The sequence below is a fragment of the Camelus ferus genome, chromosome 12, assembly GCF_009834535.1.
Source record: "Camelus ferus isolate YT-003-E chromosome 12, BCGSAC_Cfer_1.0, whole genome shotgun sequence".
NCBI lineage: Eukaryota > Metazoa > Chordata > Mammalia > Artiodactyla > Camelidae > Camelus > Camelus ferus.
In genome coordinates this window covers 32,238,286-32,265,038 of record NC_045707.1, presented here as the reverse complement: position 1 = coordinate 32,265,038, position 26,753 = coordinate 32,238,286, and the positions used below count along the sequence as shown (strand labels likewise).

At 35.1% G+C, this 26,753-nt stretch overlaps 1 protein-coding gene across 4 annotated transcripts in view; it reads right to left on the bottom strand.

Moving 5' to 3' along the window:
• Window positions 1-10,079: 10,079 nt before the first annotated feature.
• TBK1 (TANK binding kinase 1) overlaps window positions 10,080-26,753 on the bottom strand; it is a 40,994-nt gene continuing 24,320 nt past the window's right edge. Inside the window, exons 6-18 of one of the 4 annotated variants that reach the window (XM_032493330.1) lie at window positions 26,214-26,410; window positions 25,422-25,480; window positions 24,942-25,033; window positions 22,726-22,827; window positions 21,682-21,760; window positions 18,044-18,165; window positions 17,869-17,945; window positions 17,250-17,289; window positions 16,681-16,782; window positions 16,456-16,552; window positions 15,647-15,753; window positions 15,346-15,417; window positions 10,080-10,961 (exon numbers count right to left, since the gene is read on the bottom strand). In XM_032493330.1, the coding sequence (XP_032349221.1) occupies window positions 10,907-10,961; window positions 15,346-15,417; window positions 15,647-15,753; window positions 16,456-16,552; window positions 16,681-16,782; window positions 17,250-17,289; window positions 17,869-17,945; window positions 18,044-18,165; window positions 21,682-21,760; window positions 22,726-22,827; window positions 24,942-25,033; window positions 25,422-25,480; window positions 26,214-26,410 (1,201 nt within the window). In that variant the 3' untranslated portion in view covers window positions 10,080-10,906. Of the gene's footprint in view, window positions 12,022-12,041; window positions 13,648-15,345; window positions 15,418-15,646; window positions 15,754-16,455; window positions 16,553-16,680; window positions 16,783-17,249; window positions 17,290-17,868; window positions 17,946-18,043; window positions 18,166-21,681; window positions 21,761-22,725; window positions 22,828-24,941; window positions 25,034-25,421; window positions 25,481-26,213; window positions 26,411-26,753 lie in introns of those variants that run through there. The other 3 variants (XM_032493327.1, XM_032493328.1, XM_032493329.1) reach the window with 3 other exon arrangements.

Genomic DNA, 26,753 nt, shown 5'->3' with positions numbered 1-26,753 from the left:
TCAGTGCTTGTGTGCCAGGTTCTGATCTAAATGTGTTATTTCTGTCAACTCACTTAATCCTCATGAATAATGCTGCCAAAGAGGGACAATAATTACCCTCAGTCCACAAAAAGAATGAGCAACTTGACCAAGGTCGCAAACAGAAGGCGGCGGGGCTGGGATTCTGAACCGAGGCAGTTTGGTCCCAACACTACTAGTGCTGCTCACCACGATGCTGCTCTGATCTTAAATCTCTTCAGAGTGTGTAGATATATTTAGGTTAACTTCCTTGCAGGATAGCTGACATAGAATAAAATGCACAGATTTTCAGCTGGGTGAGTTTTAATGCACATGCCCATGTAAACCCCGCTGCCCCCTAATGAAGATACAACTCATTTCCATCAACTCTCATGGCCCTTTGCAGTCAGTCCTCCTCACCTCTTGTTAGGTAACCACTGACCTGATTTCCATTGCCCTAAGAGCTGATATATTTTTGAAAATAATATGAGGGATGCAGAAGAAAGGTCTTCAAGTCATGCACCCACGTACAGGCAATCCTGTGACTTCTCAGGGTTTTGAACTTCCAGTTATAGAATAAAAGTAAAGTTATAGGATAATGTTCATTCCTCTTCAGCCCTTTTATTTCCTGATGTTTCTATTTGTCTTAAGTAATCATACAATTAAGAGTTTTCAAAACAGAAAAGAAAAAAATCTGATCTCTCTAGTTTCTTAGTTAGGCTCATAGATCATTGCCCAGGACTTGTCTGGTCCTAGGAAAAGGCCAGATATCCTTAAAAAGAACAGAACAATCAGAGGGTAATTACACTTCAATTAAAAAAACCAACACCTCCCCCCCCCAAAAGAAAACAATCAGAGGGTAGGGAATTATCCAAGAATAATTCAAGGAAATTTCCCAGAACTGAGAGACATGCATTTCCAGTTTGAAAGGGCCCACTCTAAAGCATTTCATTGGGAAATTTCTGAGTACGAAACCTGAAATGACTTTCACGAAGTTTCTTTACAGAAAGCTATGAGCTGTTCTCCGCTAAAGCGAGGAAGTAAATAAAGAACGAAGAAGAAAATAGGACATGAGAAATAGAAGCTCCAATTCAGGAAAAAGGTAGAAGCTCCAATCCCAGGATAAAGGCTCAACCAGGTCTTCAGAGCAACCTTCCACATTAGGGCAAGACTGCCATGGGGATGTGGAGGGATAGGCTGTCTAAAATGTTTCATTATATGTAAAACTGTGTGGAGAGGCTATTGAAAAAATATGCCAAGAACTAGAGACAGGTACCAAACAACAACAACAAAAACAACTCAAGTAAATTAAAAACAAAAACAAAAAAAAAACAACCAAATAGCAATTACTAATGAGATAATGCAAACCAGCTTGGACCAGAAAGTTAAACAGTCTCCCTGCTGTTCATCAGTCTGGGAGGATACACAGAGAATGTTAATGTTTCTCCCACACCGAGCTGTAACGTGTCATAATGACCCCCCACCAGAAATCCCCCAAACCATGCACTATGAGAAACTTTGCTGATTTAAATCATACCAGTAAGAACGAAACATCCAACTTTTGCTTAGAGGATCTAGTTTGCTCCCATGTTTCAAGGACTAACAAGTGCTGATCTTTTTATTAGCATGGCTTGCTAACATTGGTAAGGGCCTGAGTTACTGTTTAAATCATCTCTAAAAACTCTTCTTTTCTGTGTGTGTGTGTGAAAATATATGCTTTTCTGCTTCTACACTTTGTCCTCTCTCTTTGCAGAGGGAAGATAATCAGCCATCGGCAATGGTGGTTTCATGTTTGTGTCAAGTGTGTCTCTCTCACATGGTCAGAGATAGTTCACTTTGTTGGCCACTAAGCAGAGACAGGCCTTACAGATTCTGTGGAGTCATCCTGACCATAAGCCTGCCTGTGGTCCCATTAACAGACAGTTAATTTTTACTAGGGGATTCCACCCTACTCTCTATTCTCCCGCATCCAAGGGGTGAGGTGTCATCCTAATCAGGGCTCCTCCTCTACAGAGCTGCTGTTTTTGTTTTTTAAATTGAAGTATAGTCAGTTTAAAATGTTGTCAATTTCTGATGTACAGTATAATGTTTCAGTCATATATATCCATATTATGTTTTCATATACTTTGTCATTATTGGTTACTACAAGATATTGAATATAGTTCCCTGTGCTATACAGCATAAACTTCTCTATTTTATATATAGTAGTGTGTATCTGCAAATCTCAAACTCCCATTTTACCCCTTCCCACCCCCTTTCCCCTTGATAACCATCAGTTTGTTTTCTGTGTCTGTGAATCTGTTTTATAAATAACTTCATTTGTCTTTTTTTTTAGATTCCACATGTAAGTGTATCATACAGTATTTTCCTTTCTCTTTCTAGCTTACTTCACTTAGAAAGACAGTCTCCAAGTCCATCCATGTTGCTGCAAATGGTATTATTTTATTCTTTTTTATGGCTGAGTAGTATTCCATTGTATATAAATACATCTTCTTTATCCAGTCATCTGTTGATGGACATTTAGGTTGCTTCCATGTCTTGGCTACTGTATATAGCAGGGCTATGAACATTGGGGTGTATGCATCTTTTCAAAGTAGAGTTCCCTCCAGATATATGCCTAGCAGTGGGATTGCTGGATCATATGGTAGGTCTAGTTTTATTTTTTTTTGAGGACTCTCCATCCTGTTTTCCACAATGGCTGCACCAAACTACATTCCCACCAGCAGTGTAGGAGGGTTCCCTTTTCTCCACACTCTCTCCAGCATTTATTGTTTGTGGACTTTTTAATGATGGCCATTCTGACTGGTGTGAGGTGATACCTCACTGTAGTTCTGATTTGCATTTCTCTCTATAGAGCGGTCCTTGAAAGAGTCCTGCCATATTGTGAACAAATGGGATGCTGTCTGCTGAGCAGCTTCCCTTTCGTCTTCTCCATGGGAAGGAGGTGGTTTTCTGTGTTTCCCAGATGTGTTCACATCTGCCTCCTCATAGGAAGCAGAAGACTTTCATTCAGTAATCAAATTTCATTGAGCTAATTGCTAAAATCTGGGGCAAAAGGAGGGCAAGAGGGAAAACCCAATCCTCAGTGTAAAAAAGTCCCGCCTGGTATCACCCCTCCCCCAGGGACCCACCTAAACTGCTAGACCCTCTGGATCCGATTTTTTGACCAACCTGAGGGAGACTTTGGTTGTCTTGTGAGCCACCATGAAAAGGAATTAAAAAAAAAAAATTAATAGAATAGGCTTTTGTCTCCAAGGAGCTGTCCTGGAAGCAATGTTCAATTGGAGATTAGTAATGATTTGGAAAATGAAATGAAGAGCTGGGCTGTGAAAGTGATGGCCTCACCATCAAAATTAAATGGCCAGGACGACTACTGGGAATGTGAAAGGGCCCTGGAGCAAGTTATATATAAAATAAGGCCAATTTTGATATGTAGGAGCCTCGAATTTAGGGCTCATCCCCATATGTGGAGAGTCTAGAGGTCGTATTTATTTTTAAAAAAGAGCATGTATGGAGGGAAAGGTACAGCTCAGTGACAGAGTGTGTGCTTAGTATGCACGAGGTCCTGGGTTCAATCCCCAGTACCTACATTTAAATTAATTAATTAATTAAAAAATGGATTTTTAAAAATAGCATGTATGGTATATAAGCTCCTTAAACAGGATTTAACATGAGGTCTCAGATATAATGACAATTAATGGCAGTCCTGTTTCTGCAGATGAATAACATGGCGACATGCTATTGAATTCAAGAAAACTTCCTCCCTTCTGCTCTCTCCAGCAACCAGGCAGCTGATTTGTCTATACTACTGAATCTTAGTTTTGTGATATTTATGAAGCTGGAAGCTATCTTTAAGATCAAATCTAATCCATACATTTTACAGACAAGAAAGCTCAAGTCAGAGACACTGAAGTTACTTGCTTAGAGTAACGCAGCTCTTGGGAGCAGAAGCAAAGTCTGATGGCAAAGTCTTGTGCTCTTCCCACTGGACTGCAATACACTCAAGCTCTGGACTTTTCATACACAGGTGAGCTTCCATAACTCAGTTAGAAATGGTTCCAGGGCATCAAATGTGGCATCAAATGGTTCCAGGGCACCACTCTCCATTGTTTTAAGACCATAGATTAGTGACATGATTAAAATACGTATTGAATTTAGATTTGTTGATCTTTTCTATTTCTTCCTAATTCATACCTCAGCGTAACTTAATGCCTTCTAAGGTGGATATGGGGAGACAGAGAAGAAACGAAGGAGCGTGAGCTAAAGCCGTGTTCAGTTCCATGGTGATAAAGCTATTTGGGAGCCTTCCCTGAATTAGCAGTATTTAAATATCAATCATTGGTCTTGCCTTTAGACCATTCAAGTTTTCAAGTTGGGTTGATTGGGATAGATGTCCTTAGGGAACCCTGGGCACGTTTCTGTGGCAACCTGTAGATGACTGTGGGATGCTGATGAATGACAGAGTTTAATTCCAAAGAAGTGACCTGACGTTGAACTATTTGTAGGTAGTGGCAATCCATAAATCTACACAGAAGGTTGGAGAGAGGATCTCCAGGGATTAGCAGATTTCTAAGAGTCAATTCGTTCCTTTAACTCATCCAACTCAAATCCAGTATGACTGTCCTCATAAATCAATTAAGTAAGACAAACGGTTTCTAACTGCCCACTATACAAAATACCGTGTTAAACATTGGAGGAAAAACAAAAGACAGTTCCTGCTCTTAAAGATATATAATTCTGTAAGGCATATATGTAACTAACCTCATTAGAATGGGGTAATATCTTTTAACAAATGACTATTTCATCAGACTGTAAGTAAAAAGATTTTAAGAAACAGGCTATTAATCTTCAAACTAATGAGAATACTAGCAAGCAATACTTTGGAAAAATAAATGACCAAACTTCCTAGGTACAGATTATCCACTGATGAAGGCTATCCATAAAATACAGCAGTACCCTCTGTGGGGGAGACACAGGGGAGATATGTTTTAAGACCCCTGATGGATGTCTGAAACCGCAGATAGCACTGAGCCCTATGTTTTTTTCCTATACGGACAAAGGTATGATAAAGTTTAATTTATAAATTAGGCATAGTAAGAGGTCAACAATAAATAATAATAAAATAGAACAATATACTGTATCAAAGTTATGTGAATGGGGTCTCTCTCAAAATATCTTATTGTACACATTTAATACCTTTTTTTCTTTTAACTAAGCACTTACACACTGTGGCTGTAAATTTTGCAGTTCGGGGTGTGACAGCAAAACTAGCACAGATTTCTTTCCCCTTCACAATTTTATGGATAGAAGATTTGTTTTTTACTGTTGATCTCAGCAACCTCAATATACAAATTTTTTTCCTTTTCTTATTAAGTTGAGAACTTTCACCTTTTCACGTAAAGGAAGTACTTTACCGCTTCTCTTTAGCAGATCTGAATTGCCAGCATCACTACTCTTGTGCTTTGGGGCCGTTATTAAGTAAAACAAGGGTGACTTGAACGCAAGCAGTGATAACTGTGATAGTCGACCTGACAGCAGAGATGGCTACTGAGTGACTAACGGGTGAGGCATACCGGACAAAGGGTGCAGTCATAACCCAGCTTCATATTCACATTCTCTGATGTTTACAAACCATAGCACTGCGGAGTGGCAAAAAGAGCACTGGACAAATAATCAGATGATTTAGGATAAAGTTCTGGTTCTTCTCATGTGACAGTTTTGGAAGGTTAAGATATTTAACCATTTGGGGGCAGTTTACTCAACTTTAAAATGAAGGAATTGGAGAAGATGACTTTTCTAAGTTCCCTTGGGGCTCTAAAATCCCAAATGATGCTATTCCATACCTGAAGGATGATATATACACAAACACACACACAGGGACTTCTAAGTTAGATTCCACAGTCTTTGATAATGAGAAAGAATGAAAGAAAATACCAATTCAAGGAAAAAAGAGACGACTGAAATGTACTAGGCCCCATAGTTTGTAAGTTCCCTTCCTTGGTGAATACAGATCAGTCATTTCTGTGTTAATTAAAGGAGGGTCTGGTGCTGGGTCATCTAACATCTCATCAGATTATGTCTGATGATCTATCAGACAAGGGGTAAATGTCAAGCACTTACATAAGATGCAGACCTGCATAGGTGTCAAAAAAACATAACTGGAATTTTAACGCAGCTGCAAGGTGAAACACAGTGAAGGAAGAGAATTTGCTTACCTTGGTCCAGGTGGCATGTCCAACCCTCCCCCCAGTGCAGAGTAGGAAGAGCTGGGCTCTGCAGAAAGTGTGCTCTGGCCTTGGAGAGCTCATCTCCCTGCCTCAATTCCCTCTTCTCTGACCCCCTCACATCCCAGCCAGGTAGGACTGGACAGAAATGCAGAACTTTACACAGCAGCGTATTTAAGGTGCTTTAAAATCACACATTAATACTCGACTAAAATGTGATATAAACTGACCCAAAGAAATGTAAGTTCCATTGATGTTTTAAATTTTCCAGGAAAAGGAGGGGAATGCTCTTGATTTACTCTTTTTTGTTTATTCTAAGATATTTTAAGTCTACAAGCAAATTGAGATTCATTGAAAATGAGCTGTTTTTTTCACTTGTTTTTTAAAGCTAAACATTCTCCATCTCTCTCTAAAAAACTTCTCCAAACCCAAATGCCTAAAAAACATAAAACTGGATTATAAAATGTTCATAGCTTTTAATAGCTCACCTTCCAATTGCTGTATTTTCTCTCAATTTTTCAGATAACCATGCTAAATAACACTTTTGAAAGGCTTTAAGAGTTTTATCTCCCCCCACCCCCAACTTGAGGGAGGCTCCATTTTAGGAACAGAAGAAAATGTATTTCAAATGAAGCATTAGCCTCAGATAACTTACCTCCACCTTGGCTCCAGAGCAACTTGGATTTCCGATTCTTCGAGCAGGTCAGTGATTTGGGGAACCAGTAAAAGAGCTGGGCTATTCTTCTGAATGTCTTGTTCAACTCACTTCTTATGGCCATGGCTGGAAGTGTGTTCCAGAGCAGCTCTCCACAGAGAGCATGGATGAGGAAAACACAGCAACACCCCCATCTGACACTTTAGCTGTGAACTCCCTTTCGGCCAGTATGTCTGGGGACCACCTGTTAGCCCTAAATCCCCTTCCCCTGTCATTCCTTTAGCTTGTCCTTTGGACCTTAGCCCTCATAACTAGAAACTGTATTAATAGATGTTCTTTCTAAAGAAAGAGTTTTAAGCTTCAGAAACTCTAACCTAATGTAACAGTTGATAACTTTTAAGTACAGACACTCCCCCACCATGCCCCACCTCCTCCACAGAAATACAATTACTTTCATAGCCACTAACACAGCATCCAACAGAGCTGTCCACTGCAATTCATAGGACTTGGTGGTGGTTAACAAGCTACCTCCTAAACCCACAGCCTTGATCCCATTTGTTTTATACATTTTTCACTGGAAAAATATGTATTTTAAACCTTGGCGGGAAATTATCCCCCCAAAAATAATTTGACTGATTCTTACAAGTCTAGAAGTGCATAAAAGAACAAGATTATTTCCAGAGTTCTGTTTTGATTTTTGACTCTTTGAACATTTCTCTAGAGCTGTCTTTACTTTATTTTTATTGAAGTATAATTGATTTACAATGTTGTGTTAGTTTCAGGTGTACAGCAAAGTGATTCAGTTACACATACACATATATGTATTCTTTTTCAGATTCTTTTCCATTATAGGTTATTACAAGGTATTGAATATAGTTCTATGTGCTATACAGTAGGTCCTTGTTAATCTATTTTATGTACAGTAGCTTCTATCTGTTAATCCTAAACTCCTAATTTATTCCTCCCTCCTAACCATTTCCCCTTTGGTAACCACAGTTTGTTTTCTATGTCTGTGAGTCTATTTCCAATTTATAAATAATTTCATTTGTATCATTTTTTAAAAATTTCACATATAACTGATATCATATGATATTTATCTTTGTATGACTGACTTCACTTACCATAATAATCTCTAGGTCCATCCATGTTGCTGTAAACAACATTATTTCATTCTTTTTAGTGGCCAAGTAGTATTCCACTGTATATACACCTCTTCTTCTTTATCCAGTCTATCTGTCGATAGACATGTAGTGCTGCTGTGAACATTGGGGTGCATGTATTTTTTCGAATTAGTTTTCCCTAGACAAATGCCCAGGAGTGAGACTGCTGGATCTTATGGAAACTCTATTTTTAGTTTTTTAAGAAACCTCCGTACTGTTCTCACCCTCTCCAGCGTTTATTATTTACAGACTTTTTGATGATAGTCATTCTGTGAGGTATCATCTCATTGTAGTTTTGATTTGCATTTCTCTCATAATTAGCAATACTGAGCATCTTTTCATGTGCCTGTGGTCATCTGTATGTGTTCTTTGGAGAAATGTCTATCTAGGTCTTCTGCTCATCTTTTGATTGGGTTGTTTTTATTTCCAGGTCAGATGTTTTGTTTTCTATTCCATTCTCATAATTTCTTAGGAATTTGCTTAGGAGTCTGCTTGTAAGGGACAAGTGAGGAGAAAGTCCAATTAAAACAACAGCATAAGACTTTTCCAGATACTTTCATCTTAAAAGTAGGATGTGGAGTGGTGGATCTAGCTACAGCAATAGTGTTAAGACTTCTTTATGTCTTCCTTTCAACAGTGTCTGCCCTAGCTCTTTTCAGTTTTAAAAATTGGAGTAACTGTAAATTTTACGCAGCACTTCCTCAAAGACAAAGCACAGTGCATACAACGCCCTTGTAGGGTGAAGTAGAATGAAGGGTGAAATCAGAAATGAGGGACTAGCTCTGGTTGTGGCTGTGATTCGGAAGGGACAATACATTTTCGACATTTTAGTTCAGACTGCTTATTCCTAGTGACAATCCCTTTCCTAATTCCAAACAACATACTTCTTATTTTTAGCACAGAACACCACAAAAAGTGAACTTCACTGCCTAAAAAATAACAAGCAAACAAACAAAATGTTATGGATAACTTACCGATGAAGATATTACATTTTTAAAGAAATATTTTGAGGAAAAGATCTTTTACATCTAAGAAGAGGCACTCTGCTTGTCACGGTGTAATGAGGTCTATAAGCCACTTCTACTGTATTTGGTAATCTCCAAAATAACTGAAGTGGGACCTTTAGAAGATGTTATGGGATTATTTTCCACAGTTCTCTCCTAACCTCTAACACCCTTCTTATTGACTCGAAGATACCACTTTTTTCGAACTTTACGTTCACTTATTTAATTTTTGATTATTTCTTCTTCTGTTACAACTATAACTTTTCTTTTACATTAAGAGTTAAACCCCACCTCACACCTATCAAAATGGCTATCATCAAAAAGAACACAAGTGTTGGCGACAATGTGGAGAAGAGGGAACCCTCATACACTGTTGTTAAGAATGTAAATTGGTGCAGCCACTGTGGAAAACCATATGGAGGGTTCTCAAAAAACTAAAAATAGAACTACGCTATGACCCAGCAATTCTACTCCTGGGTATACATCCAAAAAAACCAAAAACATTCATTTGAAAAGGTACCCCAGTGTTCCTAGCAGAATTATTTACAACTGCCAAGATATGGAAGCAACCCAAGTGTCCACTGACAGATGAATGGACAAAGAGATGTGGCAGAATTATAACTATATATACACCCAAATACATACACACAATGAAATAATACCTGGTCATAAAAAAGAATGAAATTTTGTCACTTGCTTCTACATGGATGGACTTATAGGGCATTATGCAAAGTGAAATAAGTCAGACAGAGAAAGACAAAAATAGTATGAGATCACTTTTATGTGGAATCTGAAAAATACAAAAAACTACTGAATATAACAAAAAGAGATAGATTCACTGATATAGAAAACTAGTGTTTACCAGAAAGGGAAGGGGGATGCAATACATGGGTGGGGGATTAAGAAGTACAAACTGTTAGGTATAAAATAAGCTACAAAGATATACTGTACAACACAGGGAATACAGACAGTATTTTATAATAACTATAAATGGAGTATAACCTTTAAAAATTGTGAATCACTGTATTATACACCTGTAACTTATATACTATTGTACCTCAACTATACCTCAATAAAAAAGGGGACACTACAAAAAAAAAAGTTAATCCCTTTTAACTAACTCATCTATTTGTTAAACACAATATTTTTAATCCCTGTCTTTTGGAAATATATCCCAATACTGGAAAAAAAAAAAAAAGCTACTAAACTGAAGATGTAACTTATTTTAAAGCTAATTTCACTTACAATACTCACTGAAAATTTGGTTAGCAGACCAATGTTACCACGTATTTATTGACTTAAGGTGTTTTGAATGCGGATGCATTCTTGAGGGTAAAACTGAAAGCAAGAATGTTTGATTTACAAGTTGCTGTAATGAGGAATAAAACAGTAAGTCTTAAGCAATACTAATGTGGAACAGAACTGTTATTACCATACAGCTTATACAGTCTCCACAGCAAGTTTTTGCACTGGTGTTCTTTCCTACAGGTGCTTAAATAAAAATGAAGTCTGCAAATACATTGACTGATCACATAATTTAAGTAAAATTGTACTGTAGTATCCAGTGATATAAACATTTAAACTACCTAGTTAAAGATATTCATGTTAGACGGTCAGATGGAAAATTAAAATTGAGAGAGATTAAACACCCCCTTGCCTCACACACTCTCAAACTAAACAGTTTTTGACAATGGGGTGACTGTATTTATAAAAGAAAAGTCATTTACCCATGCATTTATTTGTATAATGTGTACATGCGACACTTAAAATTCCCCACTACAATAATGCATCAATTTGAGATTTCAAATAACATCATAATCCGTTTTCAGTTTTCCAATGTTCATGGTAGCCAAATTTATTTACTCTTTAGGACATGATCTCTTTATGATATACAGGTTGTCCACGATCACACTTCGAAAATCTGAGAAGTCAGAAACCAAAACCAAAATCAAATCCTGCTAGACAAAATAATTTCTTGTTGAGCATAATCCTTTAGTCTAGAACTCTGGGTACATTTTTCAAAGAAGGTTCTCTCTGGATTTATATAGCATACATTTACAGAAGAACTTCTACTACACTTGGAATCAGCAGGTTTAGAAGAGACACAAAATTGCCTCTACGTCCAATTTCTGAGAATAATTCACCATTACCACCCATGTTATTTCTTTCAAAAGATAACTTGTTTCTCAAACCGTTGTACACAGAAAAATACAAACTCCTTACATTAAAACTGAGAAATTTATTGATATTTCTTCATGAAGTAGTAAGCAGAACTAAAGTAAAGAAGAAATATACAGCTTAAAACAGTTGAAATGATTCTAAACTTTTAGAGACAATTATACATTTACGGTCAAAATAAAAATGAACAGTTTTTAATAATTAAATCTCTTATAAATGTTTGCTCACTAACAGACCTGAAATTAAACAGATAGGAGGATAACTGGGGTAATGCCACTTTATCCTTCTCAAAAAACCTGTGATCCTAGTAAAACAGTGGTTCGGTTCCGCTCCCCACTCACAGAAGCTACCTCTCCATTCTACCACTTACAAATGAGGCAACCATCAGCCTTTACTGATTTGTAAGAATGCCAAGTTTGGCTCCACCTAAAAATGTTTCCAGAGGCAGTCAGAGATAATGACTCATTTCCAGAAGAGTAGAGGATCAGTGTCTCAACATATCAGTCATGGCTTTCTTCTAAGTGATCACTGAGGTCAAATGTCCTCATATAAATGTTAAAAGGTAAAATTACATCTTAACAGCAGCCAAAAATTTATATATTTTTTATGTATTTACAGTATTGTACATATTTACATGGCCACACCAAATGGTGAAATGTAGAAACATAAGACCACCTATAGAAGCATTCATTTAATGCCTCAACATTATTTTCTTGTGCAAACTAAAATTTTCCTCAAAATTCTTAGAAAGCTAAAGACAGTCAACATTGCGAAGGCCACCATCCATGGTTAAAGAGCCAAACCTAAAACACAAAAGAAAGAAGGCAATCTCAAAAGATTCATCTATTTGGCCCACAAGAAGAATATAAAATACTTTGCAGAGGAATAAACTGTTATTTTTAAACAGTTAACCAACTATAATTTGCTCTATTTCTTACTGAAACACAGTGGTATAATAAATATGTGAAAAAATACAACTCAGTGGCTTGGGAAGACTTCTGAGAAGAAAATGGGGAGCGATGAAATCTGGAAAGTGTAAGGAAGAGATGGGTAATTTCTTTTTGGTGGGGTGGAATTTATAAGCAAAGATGTGGAGTTGGGAGCCAGTATAACATACTTAAGGGATGGTAAGGAATGGAACCTTGCTAGAAGAGAGTGTTATTTTGGGGAACAGTGGGAAATAAGGTTGGGTGAATTGGCTGGGGCCAGACTATTATATTCTTTCAATTCAAGTATGTATGTATGTATGTATATGTGTGTGTGTGTGTATATATTCTTTGAACTCTTTTTTTTTTTTTTTTTGGCTTTTTTGGGGAGGAGGGGCATGGGAGGTAATTAGGTTTATTTATTTATTTAATTTATGTATTTATTATGGAGGTACTGGGAATTGAACCCAGGACCCAATCATGCTAGGCATGCACTCTACCACTAGAGCTAAATCCTCCCTCCTCAAGTATGAATTCAGACTTCATGTTTCAGGTAACAGTTTAGAAATTTTTGAGCGAAGGGAGTGGGATGATTAGAGCAGTATTTAGGAAGATTGTTTTGGTTGTAAAACCCATAACAGATGGGAAGAGCTGGTTAAGGAAGTAGGTGGTAGATTATTACCATGGCTCGCAAGTGAGGGGAAAGGAGATCTAAATGAGGCTGATGAGGGGGAATAAGGAAACATTCTGAAGGAAGATTACAAACTTGATGAAAGGGAGTAAAGAAGAGTACGTGTCTGAAGTAATTTACGTTTACTGGAGTAGGAGAAAGGGGAAGAAGAAGAGGAAATTAGAGGGTAAACAGTTGGGAAGGATGATGTTAAGAGATTTTAGATATAAAAAAATCTGAAGTGATAGATATCCACATGGAGACACTGCACAAGGACTAGCTCTGGTATAAATCCTTCAGTGGTCACTTAACATTTAAGTTATGATGCTGCCATGTCTGATTACCCATACACTGTCCAACCTGCAAATAAAACACAAGCTACTGGACATGCTTTGGGAAGTGGGGATTTTATTCCAAAAAACATAATTGATTCAATATAAAATTTTGTGAACCATATTTTAATAGTCTCTCCTACTTTCTAATCTTTACCCTTACAGGATAAATTTAGGATTTAGCTAAAGTTGTAAAGAAACTATAGACTGAATGCATATGTAAAAAGTTATAGAGTTAGACAATTACTATGTAGTTGCTATAAACCAAAAGGGAAAAGACTTTAAAACCTAACAGGCAACTCACAGAAAAAAAATTGAATAAACATATAAAACATATAAAAAGATGTCTGACATCACTATTAACCAAAGAAATGCAAATTAAAACAAGATATCAGTTTTTACTCAACAAATTAGGCAAATATTTAAAAAACTGGTAACATTCAGTGTTGCAAATGGGACTATAAACAAAGCCTTTCGAAGAATAAACTACCTTGTAATGGCCTGTAATGAAAAAGAATATGAAAAGAAATATATATATATGGACATGGATATATACACACACACAAACACACACACACACACATATAAATGAATTGCTATGCCATACACCAGAAATTAACAGAACACTGTTAATCGATTATATGTCAATGAAAAAGAAAGTAAAGAGAATATCTTTCAGGAAAGAAGTGTAAAAAAAATTTTTAGAGTAAACTAACACCACCTATCAAGTTAAATATGTACACCCTTTGTTGACCCAACACTCCACATCTAGAAACATCTAGAAATCAACTCTTCAAAAATTCTTACACAAATCTATGAAGATATACACATAAGTATGTTCACTGAACCATGGTTTGTAACTGTGAAAAGTCAGAAACAACTTAAGTGCCCAACAAATAGGGATGCACTAAATAGCCACGGTAGGTCTATATATTGGAATACCTGGCCGCTGTTGAAAATGAGAAAAATACAGCTATATGTAGGATATGAAAAAGCACCGTTCATATGCAGCCTTAAGTGAAGAAAGTAAGACTAAACCAGTATGAACAGAATGATTCCATTCCTATAAAACACACATGCACTATTAATAGTGATTACTTCTGTGGGGGTGGGGAGGTATGAGAAAGGGCAGGTGGAGTCTTTTATTTCAATTTTTACAATTGTATGTTGTTTGAAAAAATTGTAACAATTCATTAAATTCATTAAAAAAAAACCTGACAATCCTACAGAAGTGTCTGGTAAACTTTCTGCATGTAACTCGAAAATCATGTGACCTCCTGAGAGTAAATCTTTCCAAGATTCAGGAACCTCTGTTTGGTCTTTTTATTTGAGAACAGGGCTGGTGAGGAGAAGCTGATGGGAGGAGACAGGAGGCTGGGGTCCAGCTCCAGTTCATCTCCTCAGGTATGAGTTTCAGTACGTGTAGAACACGGACAGGCTATCTGCTCTGCCCCGTACAAGGCTGGAAGGCACGTTCAGTGCGGTCATGCAGTGTGAAAATGCCCTGCAAGTGTACAAAATGCTACACAGGTGTGAAACAACTGCATGAGCATTTTAGGGGTGACAGAAGCTGTGGAGAAGCCCTTAAGGGCTTGAAAGAGAAGGCGTCTACTCCCGAGCCAAACAGGACTCAACTTCTCTGAGCAACCCGGATAAGGAAATAGCCACCAAAAGTGGCTTTATAGGCTCTGCACGTTTTGCAACGCTCTTTCTCCTTGATCTCTGAGGATTGTGGAGGCCAGCAGACACCCGGCTCCTCCAAGAACTCCGTAAGCAGACGGCACTCATGTGCAAGGAGGTGTGCAGAGGGCTCTGGGAGTTACACAGCACTAGTCAGAGTGCTGGCATCTCATTAGCAACTCTGATTCCAAAACTGAAGATTATGGTTCTAATGAGAAAATGTTTTGAAAAATACTGTGCAAAAGATTTTTGTTTTCACAGACAGATTCAAAGAATTCTATTAACCAGTGAGTCTATAAAATGGAATCAATCACAGAGGACTTGTCTTTATCCAAACAACCCCAGACACATTAAAAAGCACCACAAAATTCATAAAATCTAAGGGTTCTGGCTTAATATTCCTTTCCCATTGCTGAACATACTGCTATAGGAAGACAGGCAGGTCCAAGTACAGATATATGTATAGGTATTTAATTGTATACATAATCACCGGGGCAGAAGGATTTTTGCATTACTCACCTTTCTAAAATATGATTATTTTCAGCAAGTTCTTTAACTACCCCTTCCATTTCTTCCTTTAATTTCTTCATACTATAATATTCAAAATAAAGACAAATAAGTACCTTTGCTCAAAAAAAGTATGAAAGGGTTTTAGAATTATATTTAGGTCAGTCTAGAGAACTAAAACCTGACATAAGTCATTAAGTATTAGCAAAAGTATTCATAACAAATATAAAACATTTCAAAATAAAACAGCAAGATCACAAAATGAAATAAAAACAAATGGAAACATTAAGTTACGAAATACTAAATTTCTTACCCAAGAGTCATTTCTACTAATGTGTTAGAACATGGATAAATTGGGGTCATGGTATGTTTGATCCCACTGGAGGCTGCAAACATTTTCTGTGGCAAAGTTTCTTGTAACTAAAACATCAAACAAAACAAAACAAAACAAAAAAATCCCATATCAATCACAGAACAAAATACTCACTATAGATCATACATCAAATGTTAATAGGTTTTATAAAAAACAAATTTGTGGTTTCCAGGGGGAAAAGGGTATGGGAAGGGATAAACTGGTCTGAGTCTGAGATTTACAGATACTAACTACAATATATAAAATAGGTAAATAAATTTCTACTATATAGCACAGGGAACTTTGCTCAATATCTTGTAGTTACCTATAATGGAAAAGAATATGAAAAGTAATATACATACATGTATATGTATGACTGAAACATTATGCTGTACATCAGAAATTGACACATTGTAAACTGACTATATTACAATTAAAAAAAGTTACAGGTTTTAATAAGCCCTTTATAGCTTTAAGTTTTAATTTTAAAACCATCAATGATACAATACTTAAAATCAAAACTCTTTTAAAAAACTTTTCTTACAGATGATAAAAATGGTCTATTAGACATTTTTAATCATAAAATATCTAAGTTCTTAAAACTCAGCTCAAAATATGTATCACAGATGGGCCAAGCAGAGCTGAATACAGGCATATTAATATCCTATTTCTCTCTTCTCAAACATTATCAGATATAAACTGAGAAGAATTTTATTTTAATTTTTCCTAATAGGAAAAAGTTTTTTTTCTAGACAGTTTTGAAGCTGTACCTCATTCGTATAATCTTGATATTTTGAAACTTCTTCTTCAATATCAAAACACTGATTAGTTAGGGATAATAACTGTTTCCTAAGATGAAGCATCTTTCTGAAAACCAAAAAGAACCAATTAATAAGCAGTCTAATAAAATATTATTCTAACTTAAAACATACAACATGCATTAAATTGTATGTTGTGCAGTCAACAACCAATCACTCCCCCAAAAGTCTACTTACCTCATCCATTCTTCTGACTTATCCAAAAATGCCTCGTACTTTTTAACACATTCATCTGTAAAGTGGGTCATAGCTTTTGTTGCATGATAATACAGTTTTTGCCTGCAATTTAGAAATAATCAGAGGCTTAAACCAATGTCACTGTTTCTATTTCCAATATTAAAGAATTTTCAAGTATATGAAATTTATGTTTCCAGTAATGATTAAGATAGACATTATAGCAGCAAGAGCAGAAAGAGAAGGTTCACAGTGGAGAATGGTCAAAAAATATTTATCGAATGAGGTTAAGGTTAAGACGGTGGTTAAGTCTGCCCTGGCCCATGTTCTGTATTATCTGTCCTTCTGCAATCGGAGCACATGAGGCAGAGGAAGACTGCTTCCTCATTCTCCCTTCTCAGTAACCTCTCAACCAGGGGCCAGACGGGTGGGCCTCAAATATGTGCACACACAGTAACAATTCTATAAAGTCAGGATTAAAATGTATTTTTCACTGTGATTAATTCCAACTTTAAGAAGAACTGCATTAATAACATAACCAAAAATAATTATTAAATAATCTGCATACTTACTTATCAAATTTGTGGATTTGTTCTTCATTATAAGCTAATCCTAAAAATAAGAATATATATTACTTCTGAAAATGCAGAATCATAAAATGTCACACAATATTTTTTCTTTTGTGATTATTACTTCAAAAAGACTGAGTTTAAAGCAGATGTCACAAATTTGTGCCCCATGGGTAGGCACAGCCTACAAATGCTTTTATTTGGTCTGTATGGTGCAAACATAAAAAAAAATTAACTGTCAACATTTAAAAGTCAGGATATTTCTAATAAAGTCTGCATTTCTAGCTTCTCTTGAGATCTAGGAAGACTGGGGAAATAATCAGATGAATCTGAGTAGGGGCCTCCCCTTCAGATGGGGGTCTCCTTTCTAGTTCTCCTCAGTCTCTACCAGCCAATCTTACTCCTTTCTGTTACATATGTGACGTCTAGAAGTTTGGAAATTCATGATCCCTGATTTGAAATACTCAAAAGGTTGGTTTTAAGAATAATTTTTAATACATTCAACCTCTTTCCTTACAGAGTAACTTAAGTAGTCAAACTTACAAATACACAAAATGAATTCAACTGAATTACAACCATTAGGGCTGACTCATTAGATTAACAAGTGACAAATTTTACTTACTACGTTCTGCTTTGTCTTTTTTGAACTGATAGTAAATCTCTGTGATGCAATTTAACAGGACTTGTAGCTTTTCTACACTATTTAAAGAAGAAAAATCCAAATAAATTAATGGAGCCAATGTGAAAAAGTACATTTAATAATAATTGCAGAAACTACCAATGAAGTTATAACCTACTGTCTATCTTTTGGATGAGTGCCTTCTTGATGGGTCCATGTATCTGCCAGCAATCCACCTGGAGATAGTTTGCTTTCAATATCCTGGAGACTGGTTTCTATTGTTCCCTGAGAACTGGAAAGCTAAATAGAACCAATGGGTTCAGATTCAGATCACCAAATATCAGAAATGAGAATCACAATGCCAACAGACTCTAAAGTCTGAATAATACTTCTTTTGCAGATTACTTCCATTCAACATCAGAATAATTATTTTTATCTTTAAATATAAGGACAGTTTCTTAGGTTGTATTCGACCAAAAGTACAATATGATAATAAAATATGAGTATTAGTACACTTATAAAACACTGCTTACACCAAATATCCTTTTTAAAAAAACATACAAAATACTTTCAACAATTAAGCTTCTGTTCATCTACAAAATATGGTTAGTACTCTACATGAAAATCAAATAGAACCATTAGCATAGTCCTAAGTATAAATGTGGGTATGCAAAATAATGCTTTGTTTAGAGGCCAAAGAATAGTAACTCCTCTTAAAAACAAAAAATGAAAAGAAATCTTATCTAAGGATCCTGTTCATTTTAAGCTTAGTAAATTTATCACTTTTCTACCACAGAACTGAGCATTTGTAAAACTTTTAAAGAAAAGATGAAGGTTAGACTTGAAGGATAAATATGTTTGAATACTTCAACGGTTCTGATACATACTACTGCTTTTCAAATAAAGTTTTAAGGGGCAGTTCACGCTGCTACTAGTAATCAACAAGCGTGCCCTTTCACTACACTCTTGTTAGCATTGCTATTACATAGTTTTTTAAGTCTTGGTAATGAGAGACAAAAGTGGTATTTTACTGTTATTACAGAATGCAATTTTCTATTACTATTGAGGTTGAATTTTTTTTTCAGGTGTTTCAATTAGATCTATTCATTTTAAAATCATTTCTAAATGTTCTTTGTCTATTTATTGCAGATCTAATGTTTTCTGTATGCATTTGTATGAGCTACTTTTATTTAAAAAACCCACTATTTCATTTTCTCAATCTATTTATTTTTTAACATTTTTTTTGACATACAGAGATCTTAAATTCTTCTATAGTCAAATATATATCTTGCTTTTCATGGTTTATGTCTTCTTGTTTAACATTAATGTTAAGAATGCATGACCTTGGGTGGGAATGGACAGACTGAGAGTTCAAAATTTGTAGATACTGACAGGCATATGTAGAATAGATAAACAAGATTATACTGTATAGCACAGGGAAATATATACAAGATCTTGTGGTAGCTCTCAGTGAAAAAAAAATGTGACAATGAATATATGTATGTTCATGTATAACTGAAAAATTGTGCTCTACACTGGACTTTGACACAACATTGTAAAATGACTATAACTCAATAAAAAAAGTTAAAAAAAAAAAAAAAAGAATGCATGACCTTATCCTTCCAAAATATGGAAAATAGTTTATGGACAAAGTTATTTTTTTACAGCATTACATAAAAGTGTGAGAAACTGCAAGCAGCATGAAGTACCAACATCAAGGGGGCAATAAGTAAAACTATTAATAAATCAATTGGCTGCAATATTATGTCTATTTAAAAAGTAGTTTTACCCAAAAACAAAACTGGAAAATGACTTTTATGTCATACAAAAAATAAAAATAATAACTGTATGTTCGTAGGGTAACAATCATTTAACAATATATATAAAAAGAGACAACAAAAACAATGGTTGCCAAAATTTTAGCAGCATCAGAATCATCTGGAGGCTTAAAACATTAATTGCTGGGCCCTACCATCAGAGTTTCTGATTCAACGGGTGGGGCCCCAAAATGCACATTTCTAACAAGCTCCCATGTGAGGCTGAGGCTGCTGTTCCAAGAACTACTTTGAGAATCACTGCTGCAGGACAATGAACAGAACTTTTTAAAAATTGAAGTATTGTTAATTTACAATGTTGTGCTAGTTTCTGGTGTACAGCTTAGTTTCTGTTTATAGCAGAACTTTTAAATAGTCATTTTTTGAGTCATGAGGACATGTGGCAACTTTTCTAACTTACAAATTTTTTATGGTGGGAAAAAATTTTAGGATCTCCATTAGGAAAGGAGCCACAGCAACTCAACACGTATGAGGAAAAACAATGAAATATAGTGAAAAATAAATAGCCTGAAATTGAAGCCCTGATTTCCCATGACTCCAGGATGACAAGCTATTTAATCATCTGTGCTTCAATTCTCCTAGGAAATCTAAATCTTCACAAAAATATCATAAAAATGAGAAATACTTTGGGCTCCCTAAAGGAAACATACAATTTCCATTCAAAGTGCTCAAATGAGTTGACCCTGGAAAGTCTATTAGGACTATGAACTGGTAAATCAAGTTCTAAGACAAAAGCAGAAAAAGAACAGAAAACATTTACAATGCTATGACTGCCTATACTTAAATACAGACAAATACTGGGGAAGACTGTTTCTTGTTTCTCTGACTTTTAACCTGTTTATTCCATAGCAACATTTTTCAAACATTTTTGATCACGACCTACAGTAAGAAATTCACTTTGTTTTACCTCAGTATCATTTAAATGTATATACGTAACTAAACTCAAAGTTTCATGGAACAGTAATTTCCTTATTATATGTGATACATTCTGCCATCTCTTTCATTTAAAAACATTGCTAATTGCAATGCACTAAGCTTTACAAACTATTAGTTGTTTATGACTCATATTTTGAAGACCGCTATTCTAGATCTAAAACTGAGGAAAAGAAACAACTAAAAATCAGCCTAAGGTCAGAAAGAGAAAAGGGATATCACATCAAGTCCTTTTGCCTTTACCCTTAACATTCATTTCATGAAGAATACTTCCAATGCTAAAAGCTTGCAGCAGTACAGCATTTTTATTTATCTCATTTAATTGGTACAGTAACCTGTGAGATAAGCAGAGTAGGAACTGCCCATTTTAAAGAAGAAGAAAGCAAGGATGCAAAGAACTGAAGTCCTTGCTTAAGCAGCCAGGCAGGAATAGCTAGGTAATTAGAGGCAGATCTGAGATTAGTAACCAGCTCTCAATACATAATTTCATGCTCTTCTACATTTTAATAAGAGATCCAGAGACTACCTGAAATGTTACTGTATCTTTCAGCAGAATAGAGACTTATGTCCTAATTTCTTTCTTTTTTTTTTTTTTTTTTCAGTTATAAAAATGATTCACTGACTTGAGCAAACCAAATCTTTTCTTTCCTTACTTTTCATTTTAGAAAAGATCTGGTATCTTCCTAACTTGCATCTATTTCTAAACAAGTTTAAGCACTCTGCATGTTAAATTATATTCATGAGCTTGAATTAACTGTCACAGAAGCAACACAAGAGCATTACGGATTTTAAGGAGAGGGAGGGAGAGACAGGAAGATGGAGAGAAAAATAGCCTTAACGCAAAGTAGGCTTTTGGAAATGTCATAAAGAATTCCATGGCAGTAAGGGTGTTTAAATAATTGGAAACAGTTCCTTAGGTTGGGAAAAAGACTACTCGTTCTCTGGAGATCTTTAGGTACATCATCTCCCCAGGAAAGTTCAGATCTAATCTTGCCAGCAAAGGAACAGATTATGAGCCCATGATAGTCATAATCTTGTAAATACTTACTCTCAACAATTTGGTGTGTATGTCTGAAATTTCACCTAACTCTGCTGCTTCTAGGTTGATCTTCATCAACTTTTCATATCTGTATGAAAAACAAGTACAGAAAAATTAAATGAGCATAAAATTTAAATGAGCATAGATTTTAAAAGATGTCTTATAAAAAATTTTTTATCGTAACCATTTAAGAATAGAAATATTGAGGGGGAGGATATAGCTCAGTGATAGAGTGCCTGCCTAGCATGCACGAGGTCCTGGATTCAATTCCCAGTGCCTCCATTAAAAAATAAATAAATAAACCTAATTACCTCCCTAGCGGGGAAAAAAAAAAAAAAAAAAGAACAGAATATGGAATGCAAAGCCTACAAGTAACAGACTCCAAGAAAACTGGGTATCTCCGTAAGGAAGGAATTTTATATGTATCTACTTATAAATCTGTAGATTAAGAGATAAACTGTAAAAGCCAACTTTATTTCAAATAGTCTTATCAGGATAACAGGAAAAATACTAGATTTCAGAATTAATGGAGGTCAACAGTATATACTAATTTCATTTATTCTATTTCCTGTGCAGTACAAAATAGTATAGCCTAGAAAGAGGGCAGTTTAAAATATCATTCTGTTTCAAAAGGCATTCTTATGGATAAGATTAATAAGTAAGAGAAAACTAAAAGTAATGCCAAAATTCTAAAAATACTACCAAAATAAGGTTCTAGAATACCTCTTCCTACTTCCTTTGATTACAAATTTTATATTTTCCTATTCAGAGCTGTCTGCTTTGCAAGGTGAAAAAAATGAGATGTTTCTATTTCAAATTCCTTTTCCTTTCAAAGGAAAGGAGAAAATACCACCAAAGAGATGGTACTCATTTCTTACTGAGACGACTGGGCATTTTTACCTTTGTGAGGAAGTGACTTAATCTAAGATTGTCCCTTAGTAGAAACACTTGCATAGCATGCTATATTACGTCAAGGATAACTAAACAAATTGAACAGAAATGGAAAAATAGTTAACATTTTAACCACCATTAGTAAGGAAGTAACCTACTCACACTTTCACAGTTTTTTCAATGTTTCTGATGCAGAAATCCAATGTGATCACAACTTCCGTCTTTTTGTGAACAGTTTCATTATAATCATCTTTAACTAGTTCTCTAAAAAATAGTAATATACTCTTTAGTTTATTTAAGAGATAATTGTTTCCTCTTGTCTTTCAATAATTACACTGCTGTACTGCTTTCTGTTCAGACAAACTTAACAGTATTGATATACTATGAAAGCCAATTTACTTTTTACTATTGAAAGCATCTCTGTGAGCCTTATACCTATGCAGGGCACAAACCATTACCACTTATTAAGTTAACAGTTTAAAAATCTAAGGTATTAAAATTATATTAAGGAATAAAAACTAATCTACAAGGACACAAATAAGCTGAATAGCATTACATTTTATGCCACCACAATTAATTTTTATTGCTCATAGTAGACTATTGTCCGGTTTATACTTTAAATCAGTTAATATGATCTCTGAAGAAGCAAGATGACATAGTACATAACTGAAGGCTTTTGATCTATATCAGGGGTCAACAAATTAAGGTCTGATGCTTGTTTCTGCTAAGAATGGTACTTACATTTCTAAAGGTTGTAAAAGCAACATGAAAACAAAGAAGAGAGCTTATGCGACCCACAAAGTCTAAAATATTTACTGACTGAAAAATAAGTTTGCCTACAGCGGTCTACATTAAAAACTACTTTCTCATGAAAACGAATATATATGTATATGCACGATTGGCACACCATACACCAGAAACTGACACATTGTAACTGACTATACTTCAATTAAAAAATTTTTTAAAAACCCACTATTTTCTCATGACATATTGAACTAAAAGCTAATAAGAAAAGGAATAAAAGCTTCATGGAGCAGTGACTAGGGGAGAAACAGCAAGCAAGAGAAAACAAGAGCTGTTAGTAACAATGCTATGAAAACAAATGGAGTCAACCCTTAGATTTTTCCAGAAACCATTCCGTAAGAACAAAGAAGCTTCTTAATGGAAAGAGAGAAGCACAGGCTTACAAACTGGACATGTGAACACGATAAAATATTTTAAGCATAAATGTACAGGTTTAACATAAGGGCGACAGGAAAAAAAAAGAGCTTTATTCCTTTTTCTTCTTAGAAGCAGCAGCAGCAGAACAAGAATGATGAAATGCTTCATACATGTTTTTGCGAGAAGGGAAGGCCAAGTGTGAGGTAGGTAAAGATAAACTGTCACAAGAATTACAGCCTAAGAGCTCTATGAGTCTAGAGAACATGAGGCCATTTACTATGTGTGTACAAAACTCAAAAGCTTCAAATGATGTTGTATAGGACTAGAGGCATGATTCTTAAAAGGAAACATTTATTCTCCACTTCTATCAAATGGAAAGATGACAAATCACACCGTATTCATCCATTTCTTAGGGTCACTTTCAGGGGAAGAATACTTAGATGATCAATATTCTGACCTAGAGTAACTACATTAAGTGATTAAGTTTAAAAATTAGCTTTCAAATTGCCTATCAAGGTGAATGTATACTCATTTTGTATGATTTCACATACGTGAAATGTCTAGAAAAGGCAAATCTGTAGAGGGAGAAAGTATATAGAGGTTATGCAGGGCTAGGAAGTTATAGGGGAAACAGGGAGTGACTACTAATGGGTGCAGGGTTTCCTTAGGGGATGAAAAATATTCTAAAATTAGTGAGAATGATTGTACAATTCTGTGAATGCACAAAGAAAATCAATGAGCTACACACTTTAAAAATAAGTGAATTAGACAGTGTGTGAATTATATCTCAATGATTCTATTAAAAAAGTTTTGTGTATACTTAATTCAAGAAAAGGGCAGGAAATGGAGGAAGATTCTGAGGACATAAACCCTAAAGAAGTACAGGTTGTACTAAATTATAAGAATGTCAAAGTCTTCCATGAAAGTGAAATTATAGCCAAGTCAAGGTCCTTGGAAAAGGAATTCATTTGCCATCACATCATACAGTGTGGGGATGATTTGTCCTCTCTGTCTCATAAAATTTTGGTAGGAATCAAATGAAAAAACAGTAGCTAAATGTTTTGTAAACTAAATGTGAAACAACTGTATTATATAGTAGCATCATGCATATAACCCTAACCTAGTCTGAAGAAGTAAAGCACCAATGATCAATGATTACCAGTTATTTCATGAGGCCTATGTGAAGGTCAGTTTTCAAATTTCAATCCATTACTTACATCAGCCATCGTATCCCCTTTCGCATTAATTCCTGATAAAGCAGCAAGGTACTGGCAATCCTACAGGCATAACACACAACTCCTGTTATTGCCTAATGAAGAAATACACAATGTCAATATTTGGTGCTAACTCTAATACAGGGTAAGAAAAACTGTCACATAAATATTTTCAAGCTTTTGTGCTTTCACAATTAAAAACACAATAAAGCTACTAATTTCTAAAAGCTAAGGACAGATACAATTGCAATAAATATTTCACCCTTAACATAATAATGGTAAACATGCACTGTCTCAATGGAGAAAATTTTTTTGTGAGTTCAAAAAAGGATATAAAGAAAGAACACAAAATAATTTGCAATGGATAATTATCTAAATAAATAATTACCTAAATTATATAGGCATATACAAAGACTTTTTTATTGCTTCCACTATTGATAATTTTAATTTAGATGTTCAAACAGTAAATTAATAAATACTAACCTTAGCCATGCTGGCATCCCCATCTAAATCATATCGTGGATGTACTTTAGGCAGGAAAACTGAAATGTGAAGTAAAATAATTAAAATCAGAAATAAAAATTTATAAATTATTTTATCCTTTATATATCAATCTCTAAATTAAACATTAACCTCTAAATTACCTCTAAATTAAACATTAGTGGTAAAACTCTTTTAATGTTCTTTCCCAGGTTAAAAAAAACCACTTGAAAAAAAATGCTCATTTTTTAACAAATTACTAACAAATTACCTGCAATATTTCATTTTTTTCCTTAAATATATTCCAACATAAAAAGCTCAATGCTTCCCTTTAACTCCAAAGCAAATCCCAAAGATCCAAATAGAAATAGTAAAAATCTGGGTAAATTTCTTTTTCACCACTAGAATAATTTAAAAGATTTCCAAACGCAGATCTAATTTTCCTTAGACTCGAAAGCCTGGCAAAGTGTCTTATTCACCCTGGACACAATAAATACTTCCTGAAATTTATGACACAAAAGGCTATTTTGAGTGTTAGTAAAATACTAAAAGCAGAGAGCTATAGTAAAACACCTATTACAAACTACCACTTTATAAACAAAATATTTAAGGTCAAATTTTGTTGCCACCAAGACTATTTAATTCAACTACTACTCTCATACAACTAGTTTACAAAATTTTTATGTTTATGAAAGTTCTACATTAATATTATCATCAATCAGCTTTATGAAGATGACAATTTTTATAGGTTTTTTTTAGTGGCTAGTCAGAACAACAAGAAAAATTCCAGCTTACTTTTTTCATATATCAATCCAATGGTACTCAGAGGTTCCCGGCTTACTACAAAGATAGGATTTTCCTCAGTAGTTTTAGGGAAATGCTGTGCCAGTCTTCCAGGTTCTAGAACTAAACGTCGCCCTTCATATATAAGTTCTTGATTTGAAGAAATAATTTTGGTTTGTTTATACACCAGTTCATGAAATACGGTAGCACTGTGTGAGAAAAATCCAAAAGGACAATACAATTGGGATAAAAGAAGAGGTAAAATCTTTTTTTTTTTTTTTGATGAGTGCCACAACATCCACTTCTCAGGGATACTTTGGGTCATGGGCAGCCCATAGAAATGCTGCTTTGTTGCTATGGATACTATGAAGTCTATTACACTGAAAATCCCACATAACTTGTCTAGACAGCAATCAATGCTAAAATATTTTTATGTTTGGACACCTATAATGGATATGTGCAGCACATAGGACTCTTAATATTTAATAATGAGGAGCCCATGACAGGGAGTTTAAAAGCACTGACTCTGGAATCAGAACAGCGGCGTTCAAA